The 20998-nt window shown below is 46.8% G+C and overlaps 1 protein-coding gene across 5 annotated transcripts in view; it reads right to left on the bottom strand.

Annotated features, from left to right (window-relative positions):
• Nucleotides 1–20998, bottom strand: part of tbkbp1 (TBK1 binding protein 1) — a 51079-nt gene that overhangs the window by 12854 nt on the left and 17227 nt on the right. For 3 of the 5 annotated variants that reach the window (XM_031561116.2, XM_031561118.2, XM_031561117.1), the window contains 4 exons: nucleotides 12483–12744; nucleotides 10029–10154; nucleotides 7617–7721; nucleotides 5510–5657 (listed from right to left, as the gene is read on the bottom strand). In XM_031561116.2, the coding sequence (XP_031416976.1) occupies nucleotides 5510–5657; nucleotides 7617–7721; nucleotides 10029–10154; nucleotides 12483–12728 (625 nt within the window). In that variant the 5' untranslated portion in view covers nucleotides 12729–12744. Of the gene's footprint in view, nucleotides 1–5509; nucleotides 5658–7616; nucleotides 7722–8268; nucleotides 9145–10028; nucleotides 10155–12482; nucleotides 12745–20998 lie in introns of those variants that run through there. The other 2 variants (XM_031561120.2, XM_031561121.2) reach the window with 2 other exon arrangements.

The following is a 20998-nucleotide window of genomic DNA, read 5'->3' as shown; positions in this document are numbered from 1 at the left end:
AGACTCACATATGATTGAGAAATACACACACACACACACTCATGCTGCACATCCATCCAAACAAACACACACATACACACACTGTCCCCAAAGGACACTAGTCCACTGAAGCTTTCACCGCAGGGACACCCTTTTAAGGGTATAGGCAGGATCATTAGGGTACAAAACTGACACTCACACAGGAAATCACTCTTAGGCTGCAGTGCCATGCTGATCAGCTGACCATTCTGACAAGCCTTTCCTCATTAGCTGTGCTGCCTGTGGCTGGAGGGGTAAATGATAGCTGCAAGTGATGCAGCACGCATTGTTAAGGGTGCCAACCGCACCACACCATACACTATTATGGGTGCCAACCGCACCACACCATACACTATTATGGTGCCAACCGCACCACACCATACACTATTATGGTGTCAACCGCACCACACCATACACTATTATGGGTGCCAACCGCACCACACCATACACTATTATAGGTGCCAACCGCACCAGCATTGAATTGAGTGGTCACACCTTTCAGTGCAGTTGGAAGGCTTCGTATTTCGATACAATGCATCTGGGTTCCAAAACGTGTAATTATTCTGAAATGTAAATATTTCATTCAAAGGTAAATAGTGAATAATTCATAAAGTGCAAGGTTTGCTTCAATGAAGGTTGCAAAAAGTCAGTGTTGTCAGTCTGATGTTTTCTCAACTTTGGCTCAGCGATGCTTATTGACCTTTAAGTGACTTTGCACTCGGATCGACAGGCTGGCCACAGCGCATCTCAGATTGGAGTTGAAGAACAGCTGTAAATGTGTTAAATCAGCAATCCTAGACCAGAATCAACTTTATTGTAGAAACCCTAAAATATAAATGGGGAGTCCCCAATATGCCATGGATGGCAATCAGAACAAAAAGACAATTCTGAGTGGAATTATATCTCTGGTTTGATTAGGGAAAACAAACATAATTCCAGATCCTTGTTTAAACCCTTAGGTCTAATTAATACAGCCCCTTCTGGTTTGTACAACTTACTGAATGCTGATTATGAAAGCTCTCTCTCACATTTATGATTTATAGATAACAATTATTAGAACTAACACTCAAAACACTGAACTCACTCAAGATGTACCCTGACCGGTAAAAGATTTTAAACTCCTCACCCACTCATGCCTACAGGCCTTTACTGTCTGTGTCTACAGTTCACATTATGTTTCATGTGTCATTTCAATGATGAAAACTACTTCAAGCTCTCTCAAAGAGGATAAATACTATTGCAATGAAATCTTTAAACTGTTATCATAGTGAAATTATTGCACTGTGATTATCATTAATATTAAAGTTAATATGAGCATTAATAATATTGATTTGTTGGAGGACTCCTTTGAGCAAATTAATAACATAAGACAAGGCAAGATTAAGAGCTACAGAAAAAATGGAACATCATCTCCTGTAAGTACCCACACTTTAAAACGGTTGATTTCTGAAACAGCAAAGCTGAGTTGTGGACTTCTCTGGACTCATGAAACCGGCTCTAGCTGGACCTTCCTTTCTCTGAGGAGCGGGCTTTAATCGCTGTCCACTTTAGTTGCGTTTATCTGCCTCCGAACAGCACAGCCCCTCTCAGCTGCCACTCAGTTTCGGACGGCCTTGAGCCCAGAGAAACTCCCTCCCTGTGGGCTGCCATTTTGTTATGCCCTGGGCGGCCACTGCCAAACACAGATTATCAAACACTGGCTCTCTGAACAGCTCCAACTTCAACAGCACAACAATGGTCTTCAAAGGAGGGGGTAGAGAGAAGGGGTGGGGGGGGTTGGCAGCTGACAGGCTGACAGCTTCTGGAGAACAACACACATAAACACACATAAACACACACACACACACAAACACACACACACAAACACACACACACACACACACACACACACACACAGGCATACACGCCACGCACACACAAATAAATGGTACACAGGTGGTCTACACAGAAGGGCCCATGGTATCATCTAAAAATAGCCTGTGTGATGTGCGTCAGACTGCTAACTGCCACAGCGGCAGCCGCTCTTTGATCTCCTCTCCACGCCAATGCCACTCAAAAAGAAAACGCCACGCCGGGGGCCACATGACTTCCTGCCACTCTCTTCGCTCGAGCACCCTTACGCGTACGGCCCTCATCTGATCGGACTCCATTTTGGAGAGCCCCACCACGCACAAGGGCCTCTTCTGTCACCAGAGCAAGGTGTGATGTTATTCACTCTCTTTGATGAAAAACAATGATGGAATGATATAACAGCGACGGTAAAAGAGTTTTTCACTCATATAGAGTGCTACACATTAATTATACAGTTGCTTATTATAGCGCCCGAGACAAGGATTCAAATGCCTGTCTCTTAATATTAATGATGACTTCAGTTGCTTTAGCTGATTTCCCCCATGGCTAACCCTGGATAGAGACTAATTTCCTGCAATAACGGCATGTTCAGTTGCCCTGCCTGCTGTGTGGGTGTACACAAACTGACTCCTCTCGTACTTGAAAAGATTGAAGTCCTTGAGCCAGTGGCTATTGTGATGGTTCAGCGTGCCACGTGCACGTGGGAGTGTGCACGTGAGGACAGAGACACAGGTACAAACGTGTAGGCACGGGCGCACACCCACTCACCTGCATCCATGCACAGCGCTGCTCATTAATGCACAGGCAGATAAGTACACACACACACACACACACACACACACACACACACACACACACACACGCACACACGCACACGCACGCACACACACACACACACGCACACACACACACGCACTCATACACACACACACACACACACACACACACACACACACACGCACACACACACACACACACACACACACACACACAACCACACACACGCACTCATACACATCTGATTCTTGGTGCGCACAAACTCTCTCATAGTTCTGGAGACACCATATGCATAAATGACACGTGTTCATGCACGCACACATACATACAAACAAACCCTCTGCTCCAACTACACACACAAAGGCACCTTCACATGAATACACAAACATCCTCTTGTCCAACTCACCTCAACCCCCCCCCCACACACACACACACACTCCTACACACATACACACACATACACACAAACACACACTCAGTGCAAGACAACATGTACTGTAAGGTAACATTGTGTCAGAAAGTTGCTGCAAACATCCATCAAGTGACTCTCGGCAGCGGAAGGGCAGTTGCATTAGCAGCCAACCTCACAGCTTGCTCTCTCTTCCTCTCTCATTCTCTCTATCACACACCCAGAGACACATACTCACTTTCTCTTATTTTCTCTCTCATTTTCTCTATCACACAAACAGACACACACTCACTCTCTCTTATTTTCTCTCTCTTCCTCCCTCCTTTTCTCTCACTCACTCACTCTCTCTCCCTCGCTCTCACTCATACCTTATTCTCTCTCTTTCTCTGTCTCTCTATCTCTCCCTCCCTCCGAGGAGGTCAGTCTGAATAACTGCTTTCTCCCAGCAGTTATCCAGCCTGAAATCTCTGGTGGATGACTCAGCTTTTATTGGCCAGCAGCAACAACAAAAAAACACATATTTGCTCTCTTTGAAAGAGTTCTGAATTGCAGCAGGGCCAAAGGCTGAAGGGGTCATGACCCGAGTGTAGCTGGACTGAGACAGGACACTAGCAAAAGTGACGCACCGCGTACATGTACTAGTACGAGAGAGAGAGAGAGAGAGTGGGTGGCAAGGTCTGAGCCTGGTCATGTGACCGCAAGGGAGAGAAGCAGAGAAAAAGAGAGGAGGAGAGAGGGAGAATGATACAGGAAAGAGAGGAAGTGAAAGAGAGAACAAAGTCGTGATGAATAAGTGGATGTTCAGCGAGATAGAATGGGAGACTCATAAAGTGATGGAGAGACAAAGAGAGGTGCTAGAGAAGGAGGGGATATAATGCAAAAAAGAAACAGATGAAGGGATAAAATGGCAGGAGACATCAGAAGTACAACATGAGGGGTCAAGCGTCAACAGAGGAAGCCACAGCACAGAACAGAGGTGGAACACGGAGGATACAATTGCGACACCTGCGCAGTACTGTGCGTAGAAGCTCATTTGGAATGTGCCATAACTTTTCCTGTGTGTTATAATGCTTGGAACTTGTTTAATAATATATATATATATATATATGTAGCGGGAACCTTAGGGTCTGTGTAATATTGATCTGTGTAAAATTGTGTGGGGTTTTAGGGGTTCTCTGCACTGATAAATTGTACTGATTAAAACACAGAGGGCCACACCTGAATCTCAGCTCACAGGACTGGTCACTCTGCCCTTGTGCAATATCCTGTGACTCCACGTGGCTTCTGCTATGTAAGGACAGCCATAAGAGACGATGTCTATTCTTTTCTGTAAGGTCATGATGACAATGCCACTTCATAATAAGACATTTATGTCACATGATGCCTTTATAAAAGCCCCATAAGATAATACAGAAGTATTTATGGGCCTAGACATCCCGGCTGTTCCTGAAGGTTGAAAAATCAACTATTTGGCTGCATGTATTACTGATTACTGTACTGTATTACTGATATAGATGCTTGAGCGTCAGTAACAATCACAGCCATACAGTTTTAGAGGATCCTTACAGCTCTGGGTGTGAGCGCCTGCCATTCTGTATAGACCCTGAATCATCAGAAGAGCACAGTAGCAATATGACCAGGACATCTGCAGTGTGGTATGCACTCGTGTTTACTGTTTATCTGCTGTTGTGTGAAGTGGCTTGTTGTTATATTGCCTCTGTCAAATGCAATTTCCCCACAGGGACGATAAACTTGACCTGAGAGGGAGAGAGAGGAGAGAAGAGAACCTTCATGTAAAGGAGAGGACAAAAAAAGAAAAGAAAAAAAGAAATGTGACAGGATCAAATAAAGCAGCACACACAATGACAGACAGTGGAAAGAAAGAGGGCTGGATGGAAAGAAGGAATGAGTTTGTTCAACTTCTTCTTCTACTCTCCCTCTCTTCTTCTTCTACTCTCCCTCTTTTCTTCTTCTACTCTCCCTCTCTTCTGGCTGTTATGGTGCCCTTGGCGGCTGTCCGTGTCGACCGTACCTAGATCCGTCACCATTCTCTTTCAGCATCCCATCCCCCCATTTTGTCTCTTACGCCTCTCCTCCGCCATCCCACTCTTTCTGTACGTGATCTTGCATTCCTCTCTCTTCTGCCCTCTGACTGTATGCAGGGTGGGGGTGGGGGGTGCAGTGGAGTGGCAGGTATGAAGGGACAGGGTTAGGGGGCAAGGCACCAGACTACAGAAAGAGTGCTGGATGTGGGGTGGTTGAGGTGCAGACAGAGGTTGTGGGGTATGACAGGCGTTCCCCACAGGTCTACACCTGATGGGGGTTCAGGCAGTGGCTGTGGAGGAGAGAGGGCAGCAAGGGTGGGGGTGGGGAGGTGGCTGGCACTGGCAGGACACTGGGAGATGCCCGAGCGGAGCAGAGAGGAGAGGAGAGGAGCGGAGCGGCTTGACTCACTGTGTGTGTCCGGGTTGGCGTGCAGCTGCAGGTACTGCATGTCCTTACTGTGCAGCTGGGAGTTGATCTTGTGCAGGGAGTTCTCACGCTGGCGCAGGGCCACCTCCAGGCTGTGGATCCGCTCCACGTGCTTCTCCACCAGAGACGTCTGACACGCACGCACAGAGAGAGTACCAGGGAAGGAGAGAGAGATGGAGAGGAAAAAAAGAGACAGACGAGGAGAGACACGAAGAAAGAGAGTGAGAGAGAGAGAGTGAGAGTGAGAAGGTGAAAAGGAGAGAGAGAGACGGGGAAGGAGAGAGAGAGAGAGACGGGGAGAGAGACGGAGAAACAAGCAGAGAGAAGTTGAGAAGGAGAGAGAAGTTCATTTTAGGTTTATTGTCTCTGCCTCCTGGCAGAAACATTTCATCATGCTTATCAGTGAAACCAAACTCCAGACAGATTTTTTATTTCAGCAATGCATTATCTGGGAGATACCACATGTTGCATCGTGATGCTTATTAGCCAGCCCACACTGACACACCAGAAGAAGAAAGAGAGATGGAGCGAGGGAGAGAAAGAAAGGGAGGCTTACATAACTTATTGTTAGTAGTTACACTGTGTTCTGTACACAACATTATGAATTATAGTCTCAATTATTAAGTTATCAAGTTACGAAAACACCAACAGATGAGTCACTGTGTTTCTGCCTGACATCTGTGGTGGGTTTTTTGCATTGAACCCTCTCCCTCACACTCTGCTCTTATGCATCTAAAACTCTTTCTCTTGTCACCTTCTTGTTGTCTTACTTTTACCTAAACTTAACAACTCTCTGAGATTTAGCATCTTAATGTGGAAATGTGCATCTTTTGTGGACTTTTGTGGACATTTTAAACAGATAGAAGTAACCTAAAACTAAGTCTTAAAACCTAGAATTAACCCAATTTTGCGAAGAATATTTAACAGCAGGCCAAAGTCCTGCATACAACCTTCTCCATGGTAGCAGATCTATCATAATCGAAGGTTGTATGGGGATAAGATAAGATACGATAAGAAAAGATTAGATAAACCTTTATTAATCCCCGTATGTAAATTCAGGTTTAATAGCAGCAAGGAGAGTAACAGGTAGTAGTGGTAGAATGGGTTAAAAGGTAATAGGAATAAAATAAATGAATTAGTGCTGTCAAACGATTAAAATATTTAAACGCGATTAATCGCATTTATGTCATAGTTAACTCAAAATTAATCGCGATTAATCGCAAATTTGTATCTATTCTAAATGTCCCTTCGTTTATTTATTTTTTCCATAATTTAATTTTCATTTTAATGCCCTTATCAACATGGAAAAGTGGATTGGCTTGCTTTATGCAAATGTTTTATTTTATTGAAAACCAACATTGCCAAACAGGGCGGTACAAAATAAAATTATAAAGTGCACATTTCAGGTAAACAAGGACTCAGCCTAAAGTGCAGTTAAATGATGGCTTAATATTTTCTTTTTTTCAAGTTTGCTGGGAACATAGCAGTCAGGCTTCTTATTTCAGAAACAATGAACCGTAACAGTTAGGTTACCAATAAAAGGTAAGCCTACTACTTATTTGCTTTCAGCCAGCTGCCTGTTGACATTTTCAGACAACAGTGAAGCTCGCTTCTTTTGCACAACACAACTTTTAAAAGTAAACTTTCCATTCAGAAGCTTTTTATCATCCATTTAGCCATATCGCGCTCACCATTCACTCAAACCGTAACGTTAGCCTACTACACAGTTTGCGAGGCCAAAAAGATCGTTAATCTAAAAAAATATATATATTTAAATCGCGTTAATCTCGCGATAAAGAAATTAACGGCGTTAAAATGGGTTTGCGTTAACGCCGTTAATAACGCGTTAAACTGACGGCACTAATATAAATAAAAACTAAAATAAATAAGATCAGTAAAACACTGAGCAGCTGGCCCTAGATATCTGGGCTGAGTCCCTGAGTGATTGGGTGGGGTTAACAGCCTATCCGTAAATAAATATAACTATGTACATATGTACAGTCTAACAATAAATAAATAGTCTCGGCCTGTCAATATATACAGTAAATGTACATACGTATATGAGTATGATGCGTGTCTAGTGTCTCACCATCGTGTCCAGGTCCCTCTGGAGGTTGGTCTTCTCCATGTGGATCTTCTCGTACGCCTGGATGACATCCTCCAGCTGCTCCTCACGCTCCTTACTCTTCTGGAGCTACAGGAAGGAGAGCAATAAATACATTCTCAGTATTCCTTAACAGATGGTCACATCACAGTCCTTTAGAGGTAAGTGTGACCGAGAACTGACCTTTATGTAGTCGTTAAAAAAGTACATATCATCAGCTGAAAATTAGGCTTGTAGAGTTTTTAATTATCACGAGCGCCTCTCTCCTACACCCCCTCACATCAGTTTGCTAATAGCTTTTAGATTCTGCAACTACTTCTCATAACTTCCCACTGAAGACTTAAACAAGTCCACCATGAACTGAAAATAACACCCTAAATTCTTGGATGTGAAGGAATTCATGGAAAAAATAAGAATACTTATTAGGTAAGAAACGCTTTCATGCCCCCTTGAGAGGGGTGGAAGATTAAGACAACATAAAAAATGTAGGCCGTGTGTTAAATACATCAAGCCAATAACCAAGAGATGTATTTTATCAAAGCACATTTGTGCCTTCGTAATCCATGCAGCACCAGCTGGAAGCACTCCCCAAGCTATTGCTCCCCCTCCTAAATCTTTTTTATTTTTTTTAAAGCACCTTGCGTGATCTGCAGACTCCAGACTGATTGTGTCTCGAGCCCTCTCCTCTCAGTCTCTTGTCCTCAGATGGGAGTAAAATCATAGTGGAGCTGCCTCCCCTCGTTCACTTCATCTGAGGTTCGCACTCCTGCCTGCCCTGTTCGCTCTCTCTCCTGCCTGTGGTTTTATACATCAGTGCTCATCGCGCAAGAGGAGAGGAACACGGAGGTTATGCCATTTTTAGAACACGCTAGGAGAAAAAAAGAAAAAAAAGAGGAAGCACCGCCGACTCGTTCAGGTCTTTCCACCTCAGCCGCCGACGGAAGGTTTAATCAAACGTTTCATGAATGTTTCAAACACGCCGGGGGTATTGAAGCCTGAGACCAAAGTATTAATGCACACCCCACGCACACACACACACATACACTCTCGCACCCACAACCTCCCTCCCACCCAATCCACCTCCTCAACGCACACTTCAATGCGTTTTAATTCAGACACATCCGCTGCAATTATCCCAGCTCGCACCTCTTCTCCCCCCACACACACACCCTCCCTTCTATCCCCCCCCGACCGCCACCCCACCCAACCTCGGTAGATAATTATGTTTTTGTGGTCGGCCCCCGCTGGATGTGCGGTGCAACACGCTAATGGATGGCCCTGGGCACGCAAGCCTGAAAACAGGCGGAGAACAAAAGACGAGAGATAGAAATCAAGGACGAAGAGCTGAAGAAAGGAAGAGAGAGCGAGAGAGGAAGAGTGAGAGAAAGAGAGATAGATACATAGAGAGTGAAAGATTGACTTGGAGACAAAGAGCTATACGCACACATCAGCTTATGAGGTGTGGGAGTGAGGGAGAGAGAGAGAGAGAGAGTGAAAGTGGGAGGAAGAGAGAAGGGATGACATAGGAACAGAGAAACAGAGAGAAAGAGAGAGAAAGAGTAAGAGTGAGAAAGAGAGAGACAGAGATAGTTATCAAACGCATAAGGAGAAAGACAGACCGCGCGCGATACAGACAGACGACAAAGAGAGTAACGAGCGATCCAGGACGGAGCAGAGGCAGGCTCGGCGTGGCTATGGTAACAGAGAGAGATCATCAGTAATTAATGAGATTTTTCCCCTCACGCACGCACACATCGCCGTGACGATGACTGGTGGCGCCGGGGAGCTTGTTACTACCATAACGCTCTTACACAACCAAGCCTGTCTCCCTGGTGCTAACCAATAAAGTGGAGCAATGAAGCCCCTGATGTCTTTTGGGGGGGATTAGGGTTCATGTACTTGGCTAAGAGCTCAGACTAAATATGCATATGACTGTTCTCTAAGAAAAGCTGTCCCTTTTTTATATTCCTTTCCCCCCCCCCGGCCCCTCAGTACACTTCCTTGTGTCTCTCAATAGTCTCTATATAGTGTGCGCACTGGCTTATGGACACCCTATGGACATTTGGGTGCGTAGTATTCTAAACTGTTTGTGTAGGTGAGTGCTTAAGCATTGGTATGTGTGTGTGTGTGGATATATATGCTCTCATGTGTCCTCATGTTGGCATGACCAGATAGAGTGCATGAACATGTTAGTAGCTGTATGCTGACTGTCTCTATGTGAGAGCTTGTGTGTGTGTGTGAGTGTGAGTGTGTGTGTGTGTGTGTGTGTGTGTGTGTGCATGTGTGTGCATGAGTGTGTGTGTGTGTGTGTGTGTGTGTGTGTGTGTGTGTGTGTGTGAGTGTAAGTGTATGCATGTGTGTGTGCGTGTGTGTGTGTGTGTGTGTGTTTGCTCTCACCTCGTGTGTGAGCATGTTGACTCTCTGCTGCAGGTTGCCATTCTCTGACTGCAGCAGGGCCGTCTCCTTGGGCTCGAAGGAGCAGTAGGAGTTGCGGTCCTCCCCAAACTCACTGATCATAGGGAACTAAAGAGGCAAAACACAATCATTAAAAACCATTCTCCCCTTCAAACACACTTACTCACATAAATACACACACATACACATACACACACAGGCACACAAACACATACACACACACACACATATGAACACATGTACACAAATAAATTCCATTCTGCAAAGATATAATGTTATTTACTCTCACCCTGGTAGCTGGGCAAAGCCATAAAAAGTTTCTCTGATGCAGTAGAGAACACCATTACCTTTCTGTAGTATTTCCTTTTCTTTTCATTATTCTTCACTGATTCAGTCCACATTCAGTCAGAGTAAATATAATCAGTGGTATACAGGAACTTTGCATTTCCAAATACAGCATTTTGTTACAAAAGAGGCCCTACATTTTCTAGAGATGCTATTTAAACTAGCATTAACTATTTGCAGTACCATTGTAATGGGATCATACGCCTTCGCCCTGGTACACAAAACAAAGGGGCTGTTTCAATATGTCTTCAGTGGACTCTGGGATCAGACAGAATGTGTTGCCAGTTGTGTGCATTTAGGCTCTCCGTCACACAGCGCCAGGGCCAGCGCCAGGGCCAGGGACTAAACAATGTTTTACCATTTGGGAAAACACCACCTCCCCCTCCCCTCCCTCAAAGGCCGCCCCAGCCAGTTTTAGCAGTACCCGAGGTATACATTTCCAGACTGCTCCCCGGCAACCAGTACACCATCATCCGCCCCTATCCTACTCCACGTCTTCACCGGTTCTCCCAGCCACAGTGGAGCTAATTACACACGCAAAATCTAAGAGTCAGCACACCGTCTGCTTCTTGGTGGATATTCCACCGTGCCTATTTGTGTTCCTGACGCCCACGTTGAGTAAGCACTCTGAGTTGGCGCTAGGCTAATGTTTGAAGGGTTTAAGCCATGTTGTGCTCTTATAGCAAAAGATGCGACATTGTGGCTAAGCAGAGGGTGTTTAGGCTGTTAGTGTATGTCATGTGAAGGTCTGTGTGTGCTCTGCAGCTATGCACTGTTCCCTCCCTCCATCCCTCCATCTCTGACCTGTGGGGTTTGTGCTGGCTGCTCAGCTGTGTAGAGGAGAACCCCCAGAGGCTAACAGCTGCTCCTGCCTCCCCAGCTAACAGATGTTCAACTAATGGGGGGTGAAGTGTGTGTGTGTGTGTGTGTGTGTGTGTGTGTGTGTGTGTGTGTGTGTGTGTGTGTGTGTGTGTGTGTGTGTGTGTGTGTAGAGGGGGTGGTAGGTGGACAGGAGCGGTTAGCAAGCATAATGCGCCCTCTGCCTCAGGGGAGGAAAACAAATGTGGATGCAAAAAAGCGGCCCAAGCGGTGCCTGATCTGGCCTGTGATGACGTACGCCGCTAACCTGCAGATCTTCCCTAGGGATGGTTTCAGAACAGCCTTTTGACCTTCACTGCCAGCTAGGCCCGTCTGTTTTTATTCCCAAAAGACATTTCACCTCACTGTCTCCACCAGCTGCAAAGACCTCTCTGGGATTAGCATAGCATGGCTACCAGCTAACAGGTAGGCCAGCAGTAATGGGGGAATCACTGTAGGTGCATTAGGGATGACACTGGCACAGAAGTCATTATTTCACTTTCCATTGAACTGTGGAACGGTCCAGAGGAAGCCTCACTCATAATGTGTGACTAGACCATGACCTGTCTACACGTGTGCTAGCTTACAGAGGGGAGAAATCAGCTGTGAAATCAGTGAGAATCTAGCCTTGCACAGTCATCCTATTCTTTGCTGTCTTGCGACCGACAGCTGAACTGAGCCATAGTCTTGTAGAGCCAGGCAATTTCTCTCATTTCAATAGAACTCAGGGGCTATGGGAATTTGGCCTTGGCCTCCTGTTGCAAGAACACTGAAGTTGGTCTCTCATGTGCAATTTTCAGGCAAACAAATAGAACCTCAAGGCACTGGAGTGCAGGTTCTTACTATCTGACTGTGACTAATAAGAGTGTATCTGGCATTCCATTTACATTCTTAATTGGAACATTCTGCCAAACACACACCTGAGAATAAAAGACATTGATCACCATATTCAGTCTGTCTGATTACCCTAATGAGGGAATCGACATTTAAAAAACAAAAATGCTGTTTGATCAGGGCCCAATATGGCTACAAAATCACCTGAATTGTTTAAATGCAAGCCACCCCTTCTTAATTAACAACAAGTCACTCTTCCTGTTAATATCAAGGAGTCCAGACAAACAAATGAACAAGGAATTCTTTGACCGTCGTCCATCATTGCCCTCAAACCGTCTCACCCACGGTAATTTCCTGTTCCAGCCATCGCGCCGCGGTGGCCCGCCGTCGTCTCCGTACCTTAATCTCGTACATCTTGAGCTTGCGCTTGATGCTGCCGTTCTCGCGCTCCAGGCCTGCCAGGCGGCTCTTGATTTCCTGGTAGGCGCTGATGAGGGCGAAGTGGGAGGCCGAGTACATGTCTTCGGGGGAGGGGGAGCCCCTCCAGCCCACACTGCCGCCGCAGCCGCCGCCGTCCTCCTTCAGGCCGCCGCCGCCCTCGCCGCCACCCAGGAGCCCCAGCTCCCCTCCAAACAGAGACTCCATCTCACAGAGCCTCAACCTACAGACAGGGAGAGAAAGAGAGAAAGAGAGAAAGAGAGAGATATTAGGAAAGGAGAGATTGATACAGAGATTCCAGGATAGACAGATAAGAAGGATCGACTGATAAAGAAAGAGTTGGCAAGGAGAAAGAGGGAGGGAAACAAGTGGAGCGAGAGAGATTAGGGATGGGCAACGATTGATGTTGAGCTAGTTGGAAGCCAAACACAGAGTTAGGAAAAGAGAATGCCATGGAGAAGGAGTTGGCAGGCAGATAGAAAGGGAGGGAAAGTGAGGGAGGGAGAGAGAGAGAGAGAGAGAGAGAGAGAGAAAGGGAATCTATTATGGAAGTTCGGCATCTTTTTAGACTCTGCTACGCTTATATTTGACACGCTGTAAGCATTTTCCAAAGGCCGCTGATTTGGTCAAGAGTTACGTTTTTTTTTTCCTCTCTTTTCTTCTATCTCTTCTTTTTTTTTGTAACCACAGCCCCTGCTGCAGCCCTATCACGCGTAATTGTTTTGATGCTTGTCCAATTTGCCCGTCAGTGTCCGCTCCACGTTATACCCGGTGCTGCTGAGTCGCGGCAAACCGTAACAAAATGTCTCTCCCCGATAGTTCAATTCTGTTTTCGCCTCCCTCCCATGAAAGGCCTCCTCTAAGGCCTGCCTGGTGTTGTCATGAGGAGCTGGAGAGACCCTGTGGGGACCGTGGGAAGGAAAGTGTAAAATATTCAGTGAAACAAAGGGCAGAGAGAGAGAGAGAGAGAGTGAGGCAGAAAGAGGGAGGGAAAGAGTGTTAAGAGTGTGGTGTTCTGTTGATAAAAGCTGCACTCTTTAAACACTGTTAGAATGGCCATTTGAATGTGTTAAAAAGGGCCATCACTTCATCTCTCTCTCTCTCTCTCTCTCTCTCTCTCATGGTGTCCCCTCTCTCTTTCTCTGCCCACCTGCCTGTCTTTCTGCCTCTCTTTCTCTCATTTGCTCAGCTGTATATAGCAGCTATATATGTGTGTGTGTTTGTGTGTGTGTGTGTGTGTGTGTGTGTGTGTGTGTGTTTGTTGTGTGTGTGTGTGTGTCTGTCTGTGTGTTGTGTTCTGCTGTGTGTGTGTAGGTGTATGTTGTCTTGTATTGTGTATGTGTGTTAGTGTGTGTGTGTGTGTGTGTGTGTTTGTGTGTGTGTGTGTGTGTCTGTCTGTGTGCTGTGTTCTGCTGTGTGTGTGTAGGTGTGTGTTGTCTTGTATTGTGTATGTGTGTTAGTGTGTGTGTGTGTGTGTGTGTGTGTGTGTTTGTGTGTGTGTGTGTGTGTGTGTGTCTGTCTGTGTGCTGTGTTCTGCTGTGTGTGTGTAGGTGTGTGTTGTCTTGTATTGTGTGTGTGTGTGTGTGTGTGTGTGTGTGTGTGTGTTTTGGCATGTCTGATGCTGGGAATGCCAGTTCTCTCTCTCTGTCTCTCTCACTGTGTGTCTCTCTCTCTCTTTCTCTCTCTCCTGAGTCATGCCCTCTCTGCCCCCTCTCTGCCCCCTCTCTGCCCCCTCTGATGCCAGTCAGTTGGCCGAGCTGATGACTCAAGCCAGTTGACACCACCGGCCCACATTTGCCACACCGCCTGCTGTCGTCTCCCAGCCCAACAAATCACCCGCAGATGTCACAACAGCGCTCAGACAAAAGCGACCGATCCATTGATCTCGTCGTAAGCAGGCGTAATCCTAGAGGGATGTTTGAGTCCAAACAACAGGCAGCTGCCTCTTCCAGGCGGCTGCATGTTAGACACAGCGCGCCTTTCTCTTTACGAGTGGAAAATTGTCAAAGTGCCCTTGTCGCATTAGAATATTTGAATTGTACAGACCAAGAAACCAAGAAAGAACCAAGAAAAAAAATACTGTCTTACTGAATTTGGAAACGCCACTTAAAAGAGGGAGTCGTGAAAATGAAACTCAGTATTCAAGAAAGTTGTGATGTAGACAATTCAGATTTAATGTATAATAAAAAAACAGTTAATTTGTCAGTAATTCCAAGGCCCCGAGTCAACTCAAGGCTTTAACACTTGGCTCATGGAAAAGTTGTGAGTGGAGCATAAGAGCGTGACACGGCCTGTCAAGTGCTAAATGCTAAATGCTAAATTCACACTTTTTGAAGGCAACTGTCACCCAAGCCTCAGTGCTCTGTCTTGTTCTTCTTTTTCCACTACGCCACCACTGTACAGAGAGTGCTCATCTTAGCATCTTAGCTCATCCTAGCTTCAAGATTATCTTAGCTCATCTAAGATAACATCTGGTTCTGTGATGATGCATCTGGCTACAGTTCTGGCCCTGATCTGGCCCTGATCTGGCGCAGATCTTGCGCAGCTCTGGTGCATCTGGTCCAGACTTTGATGCTAACTGGATTAGCCTCCACTTTAGGGCCCGCGCCAGAGACTGGGTCCTGGCTGTGTTGCATGCATACAACTAAAAGAGACACACCAGTTATGTCTGCACTGTGGTAAACCTTAAACCCTAAAGTAAGCAAAATGTACAACAAAGCTAGTAACCAGGGTTACTTAGTGTTGCATTTAGGTGCACAATTCAGCCGTAACAGTGTACACTGCACGAGGCGCTCACTCTCCCTAAAACTTAAATCAAGACGCGGTACATGGTTCTGAATATTTATAATGCTTCTGCACCTCCCAAAAGCATGCATTAGCCAGGCGCCAGCTGTTCTCTGCTAAGCTGTTAGCGGGTGCAGCATCAGCTGCTACCACATGGAAGCTGCTCTGAGGGGCTGCATGTAACCACACCATCAGGTTCACCTGATCGCTAAAACAACCGATCGGGCCAAGGCGCATTTTTCTAAACACATTTGCACTTGCTAGAAGCTTGCATAAATCAGGGCTCTCCCATCCACGTCTCCCTCCAACAGCCAGGCAGTGTGATGCCTTTAAGCTGTGAAGTTGGAAGCTGTGGTGAAGTACGTATACACGCCATCAGGTTCTCCATCTGATGGGGAGTGGAGGTGTGAGGAGATCTCTGCACAGCTAAATGAGTCAGCCATCCTTCGCCCAACGCTATTTTCAACCTCTAATAATGTGTGTGTCAGTGTGTTGCCGTTAAAACATACCCCAAACAACACACACACACACACACACACACACACACACGCATACACACACACACACACACACACACACGCATACACTCACACACACAAACACTTGGCCCATTTATAAACGCTTCTACTCACTGTTTCTTTCCTTCTGTGTGTGTGTGTGCGTGCGCGTGTGTGTGTGTGTCGTTGTCCTTCAGTGATATCCAACAAACCACCCACACACAGATACATTCCCACTGGCACGGGTTGGCATAAGTGGGCACGCAGAGAAGCAACAGAGAGAGTCACTGACTGCAGCTTTGATAAGGATAGCAGTAATATCAGTGGAGCTAGCTGGGTTGGAGGGCGCTGCCTGGGACTTAAAGGGGTTTACACGAGACCCCTGGCTCCTCCAGTACTCTCTGCACGGGCACACGGGCACACGTCCCACATCCTCTCCCCAGCCAGTCCTCTGATCCTGCCCCGGGGCCTGCCCCTCGGCTGGGCTCTCAGCTTAAGGCTTATCTGGCCAAAGACGGCGATGGCTCCAGAGATAGCGGAGATAAAAGGCTGTGGCTCTGCAGCATACAGTGCTGAGAAGCTAAGTGGCTATAGCGGAGAAGCACAGAGCACAGAGCGCAGAGGCTCACTCGGGGCTGACTTGGCACAGACCCAAGCCCTGGCCTGGCAGCAATCAGACAATCCTGCATCAGATCCTTACCATGATCAAGGAGTTACCAGTACGAGTAACAAAATAGGTTTCAATGCTGTCTCATGTGTGCCTATCTCCCCCCCTCTCTCTCTCCCTCTCTCTCTCTTTCCCTCTCTCTCTCTGTTGTTTTCCATGCTGACCAGGCTCTGGACTCAGATTGTTTTGGTGCACTGATGGTCTAAATACAAGGGCGTTCTGTATATTATCAGCAGCAAATGTCAGTAAAAATGGACAATACATCCCTCAGAAAGAGCTGAGACAGAGTGGCACAAATCCTGAGTCTAGACGGTTCTCAGGTCATTGTCGAACAGCAGACAGGACATTATTTACCCAGCAAGCTAACTCAGCAGGTCTGTCCACTCCCTCTTCCCCTCCTCTCTCTCTCCCCCTCTCCTTTCACACGCACACACACGCACACACACACACGCACACACACACACACACACACACGCACACACACGCACACACCAGATCTATTCACACACAAGAACAAGGGCCCACAGGTCTAGCACCTCATTTGCAGACTGCTGTGCTTTTTCACTCTTACACACACAAAGACACTCATGCCAGCACACACATACACACACACACTGTTTCTTTCACACACATACACACACACACACACACACACACACACACACAGACACACACTCTTACACGCACACATTTGCAACTACACTGCTCTCTCTCTGCTTCATTAGAACACTTACCACAGAAAGTCATTCCTTACCTGAGGCTGAGACTGTACACAAACACACACAAACACACACACACACACACACACACACACACACACACACACACACACACACACACACACACACACACACACACACACTCATATGCTTTCTTTGTCTCTTGTTCACACACACACACACACACACACACACAGGGACATACACATATGTACACACAATGAAACATTCCCAGGAGGGCACATTAATGCATTCTGAGGACCCTTATCAAAACCAAACCTGCATTAGCCCTGCACAGCGAGAGTAGATTTTCCAGCAGAGGTGAAAAGAGAAGCAGAAAGTAAACAATTAACATTACTGTTCTCTGATTCCTCTGTAATGAACATTATTGCTGGCTGATTCCTCTGTAATTAGCTACATTCTTACAAAGTAACAACTGCTGTACTTATCTACATACAATCCCCATCATGAAGCCAAAAGCTCGCTTCACTCCTGAAGAAGGCTGCAATATGTGAGACGGAGTGCCCCTGCAAGTAAAATATTGCTTATTTCAACAATAGTTGAGTGCACACTTTGTTCTTGTGAGTAAGCACAACAATATGCACTCCTTTTTTCACTTATTTCTGCTTTTCTGTATGTGTTTCATTTGCTTTGATCAACCGCTTTAAACCTCTTTGAACCACTCCTACCTGTCCATCTCTTTCTCCTAATGATACACTGCCAAGCTTTACAATCCAACCCACAGCCATGTCTGACTCATATTTGTGAACAGGACCTTGTTGAGTAAAATGTGACGTGAACAAACCATTGGAAATATAAAACACATGTTTGCTGTGGTCTGGTGATGCATGCGGCATAACAACACAGCCTCTATTTGCCACACAGCTGCGTCCTGCGGATACCCAGATGCACCCGTGCATGCCACGATGGAACGTGATTGGCTAACATCCTACCATCCTGCACACTCGTGTATATGATCAATACATCCCTGTGGCACAGCGGTGGCAGCGACCCACTGGAGATTCTATTGGCTGCACACGGCTGCCGCCCACTTGATAAGTGCGCATTCCCTTCACTTCAACAACACACACACATGCACACACACACAGACACGCACACACACACACACTCTCTCTCTCTCTGAGCTGATACGTGTGAAAAAAAGACTGACTTCATCTGTTATGTCATCACTGGGGTGGGTAATTAGCAGTGGCGAGAGAGAGGAGAGAGAAGTCTGTAATGAGCAGTCATCACGCGCAAGCAGCCACAGCCACAGCCACAGCACAGTGAGAGCGGGCGGCGGCAGTGGGCTCTGAGAGGAGAGCCTCAGATCTCAGATCAGCGCTGAAGAACAGACCTCTAGTGGGTCACCATGGCGCCAGATCAAAGAGAAGAGAGGAGAGAGGGAGAGAGGGGGGGTGGGGGGTGGGGAGAGATAAGCGCGTTAAGAGGTCATAAGGCGTTGCCATATGTGTAAGCATCTCTGTGTGTTTGAAGGTGGCAATCCAAGCCTGCCTGTGTTTGGATGTGTTGGTGGGTGGGTGCCTGCCTGGGTACTTGTGTGTTTGTGAGAGAGGGAGAGAGAGAGAGAGAGAGTGTTTGCGTCCAGTTTGGAACCCACCAATCTGCTCAGCACCACACAGAGTGGCTGTGTGGGTCAGTATGAGGCCCTTCATGTTGACAAATGGATGATCAAACAAACCTGACGGCTTCCCACTGTTTCCAAAAATCCGCCTCTACGGCAGCCCCTCTGATAACCTGTCTCTCTCTCCCTCTCCCTCTTCCTCTTCCTCCTCCTCTCCCTCTCCCTCTCCCTCTCCCTCTCCCTCTCTCTCTCTCTCTCTCTCTCTCTCTCCCTCCCTCTCTCTCCCCCTCTCGCTCTCTCCCCCCCCCCTCTCTCTCTCTCTCTCTCTTTTTTTTAAAACCCTGATGCAGACCCAGACATCTATTTAGCGCACATTAACATCTGATCCTGAGTGGGTTCCTAAAATACCCCCCCACGCCGCAGCGCCGAGCTGTGGGCTGGCCGTGCAGAGGCGAGGCGGGGCAGGCGGGAGGGAGCGTTATCTGTATTCCATCCGCCGGGGAGGCCAACTCATTACATTCAAGCTGGCAAGCTCAGGGACACTGTGCCCCTGCTCACTGCCATCAGTGCATATTCACTCGTCTTCTGTCTCTCTCTCTCTCTCTCTTTCTCTACTTCTCTCCATCAATCTTCAAATGCGTTATGTTTTTTAAGGGGTCAAGAATATAAAGGTTTGGATACTGGTTTGATAAGTGTTTTAAAACTCAAACCAAACCTGAGAATTGGTTCCATGTCTGTTTGTCTATTCTACCTGTCTGTGTCTGTTCTACCTGTCTGTGTCTATTCAACCTGTCTGTGTCTATTCTACCTGTCTGTGTCTATTCTACCTGTCTGTGTCTGTTCTACCTGTCTGTGTCTGTTCTACCTATTCTATGTCTGTCTTTCTCTCCATTCAGCTGAATTCAATTCAAGAGGTTTCATTGGGATGACAAAACAGTATTTTTTTTGCCTTGCCCAAGTAGACATAGATTGAACATGGAACTTAACCAAATGAGCTGTACAGTCAAATAAATAAGCCATGTTTCTCCCTCTACCTTCCTTTCTCTCGCACTCTCTCTCATTCTTTCTCTCACTCCATGTCCTTTCTCTCTCTACCAGTCATTCTGCTGCCTGAGCTGCACCTGTTCTCCCACTGGGCAGCCGGCGCTCATGATGGCCAGGGTTGGGTGGTGGCGGTGGCGGCAGCACCGGCAGGCCTGCTGGCGTCTCATTAGCTGCCATCCTGAGATGCTGAGAGCTGTGTGTGTGTGTGTGACAATGACACCCGGCCGAAAGGGCCTCGGGACAGGAGTGGCGAAGCCCCACCGCAGGCTCCGCTCCCCTCCCCTCCTCTGCCGAGACGTCCCTGCTAAACTCCGGTGGATCCAATCGAGTTTGCTCAGCGTGACGCCCCACAGCGTGATGGGATGCACTCTATTCAATATCCATTTCCTTTTCATTCCTCGCCCACTGTAGAAGGCGTTCAACTAAAGGCGCCGTCACAAAACTGCAACATCACCATCCAGCGACAGAGGTGCATTCAGTATAATCTCTGCTTTTAAAAGCATTGAGGCCACAGTGCCCCATAGAGCACAGAATTGTGTAATTTCTCCACTAGCAGTGAGATGGTGGAGTTGTTATGTCATAGATGTTTTCGGTGGATTCTGTGCCAGAGCAGAGGGCTAATGAAATTGAAGTTGAGAGTTGAGAGTTGTGGTGGTGCGATGGGATGAGAGAGTATTTTTACTCGGGAGTAGGAGTGAGATTTGGGGAAGATTTGTCTCAAAACTGCAACATACTCGGTCGCTTCTGTAAATGCTTTTCTTCACATTCAAGCACTGCACACAGCAACACGCACACACGCGCACACACACAACCATGTGCGCACACACACACATGCACACACACACACACACACACACACACACACACACACACAAGCACACACACAAGCACACACACGAATACAACATATTGATTGATGTAGAGAGATATATGTGCATGCATGCACCCCTCTTCAGACTAATTAGTCTCTGTAATGACGTATTCATCTTTAAAGATCGCTGGGCACACAGCACTGCAGTCATTTATCTTCATAAAGGTTCAATCTGGCACACACTCAAACTCCCTTCACACAGACATGTGTGTGTGTGTGTGTGTGTGTGTGTGTGTGTGTGTGTGTGTGTGTGTATTGTGTGTGTGTGTGCGTGATGGCACGTACAGAAGCACACATGACACGTGTGCAC

This window comes from Clupea harengus, chromosome 23 (genome assembly GCF_900700415.2).
Source record: "Clupea harengus chromosome 23, Ch_v2.0.2, whole genome shotgun sequence".
Lineage (NCBI taxonomy): Eukaryota > Metazoa > Chordata > Actinopteri > Clupeiformes > Clupeidae > Clupea > Clupea harengus.
This window is presented reverse-complemented; position numbering and strand designations above follow the sequence as displayed.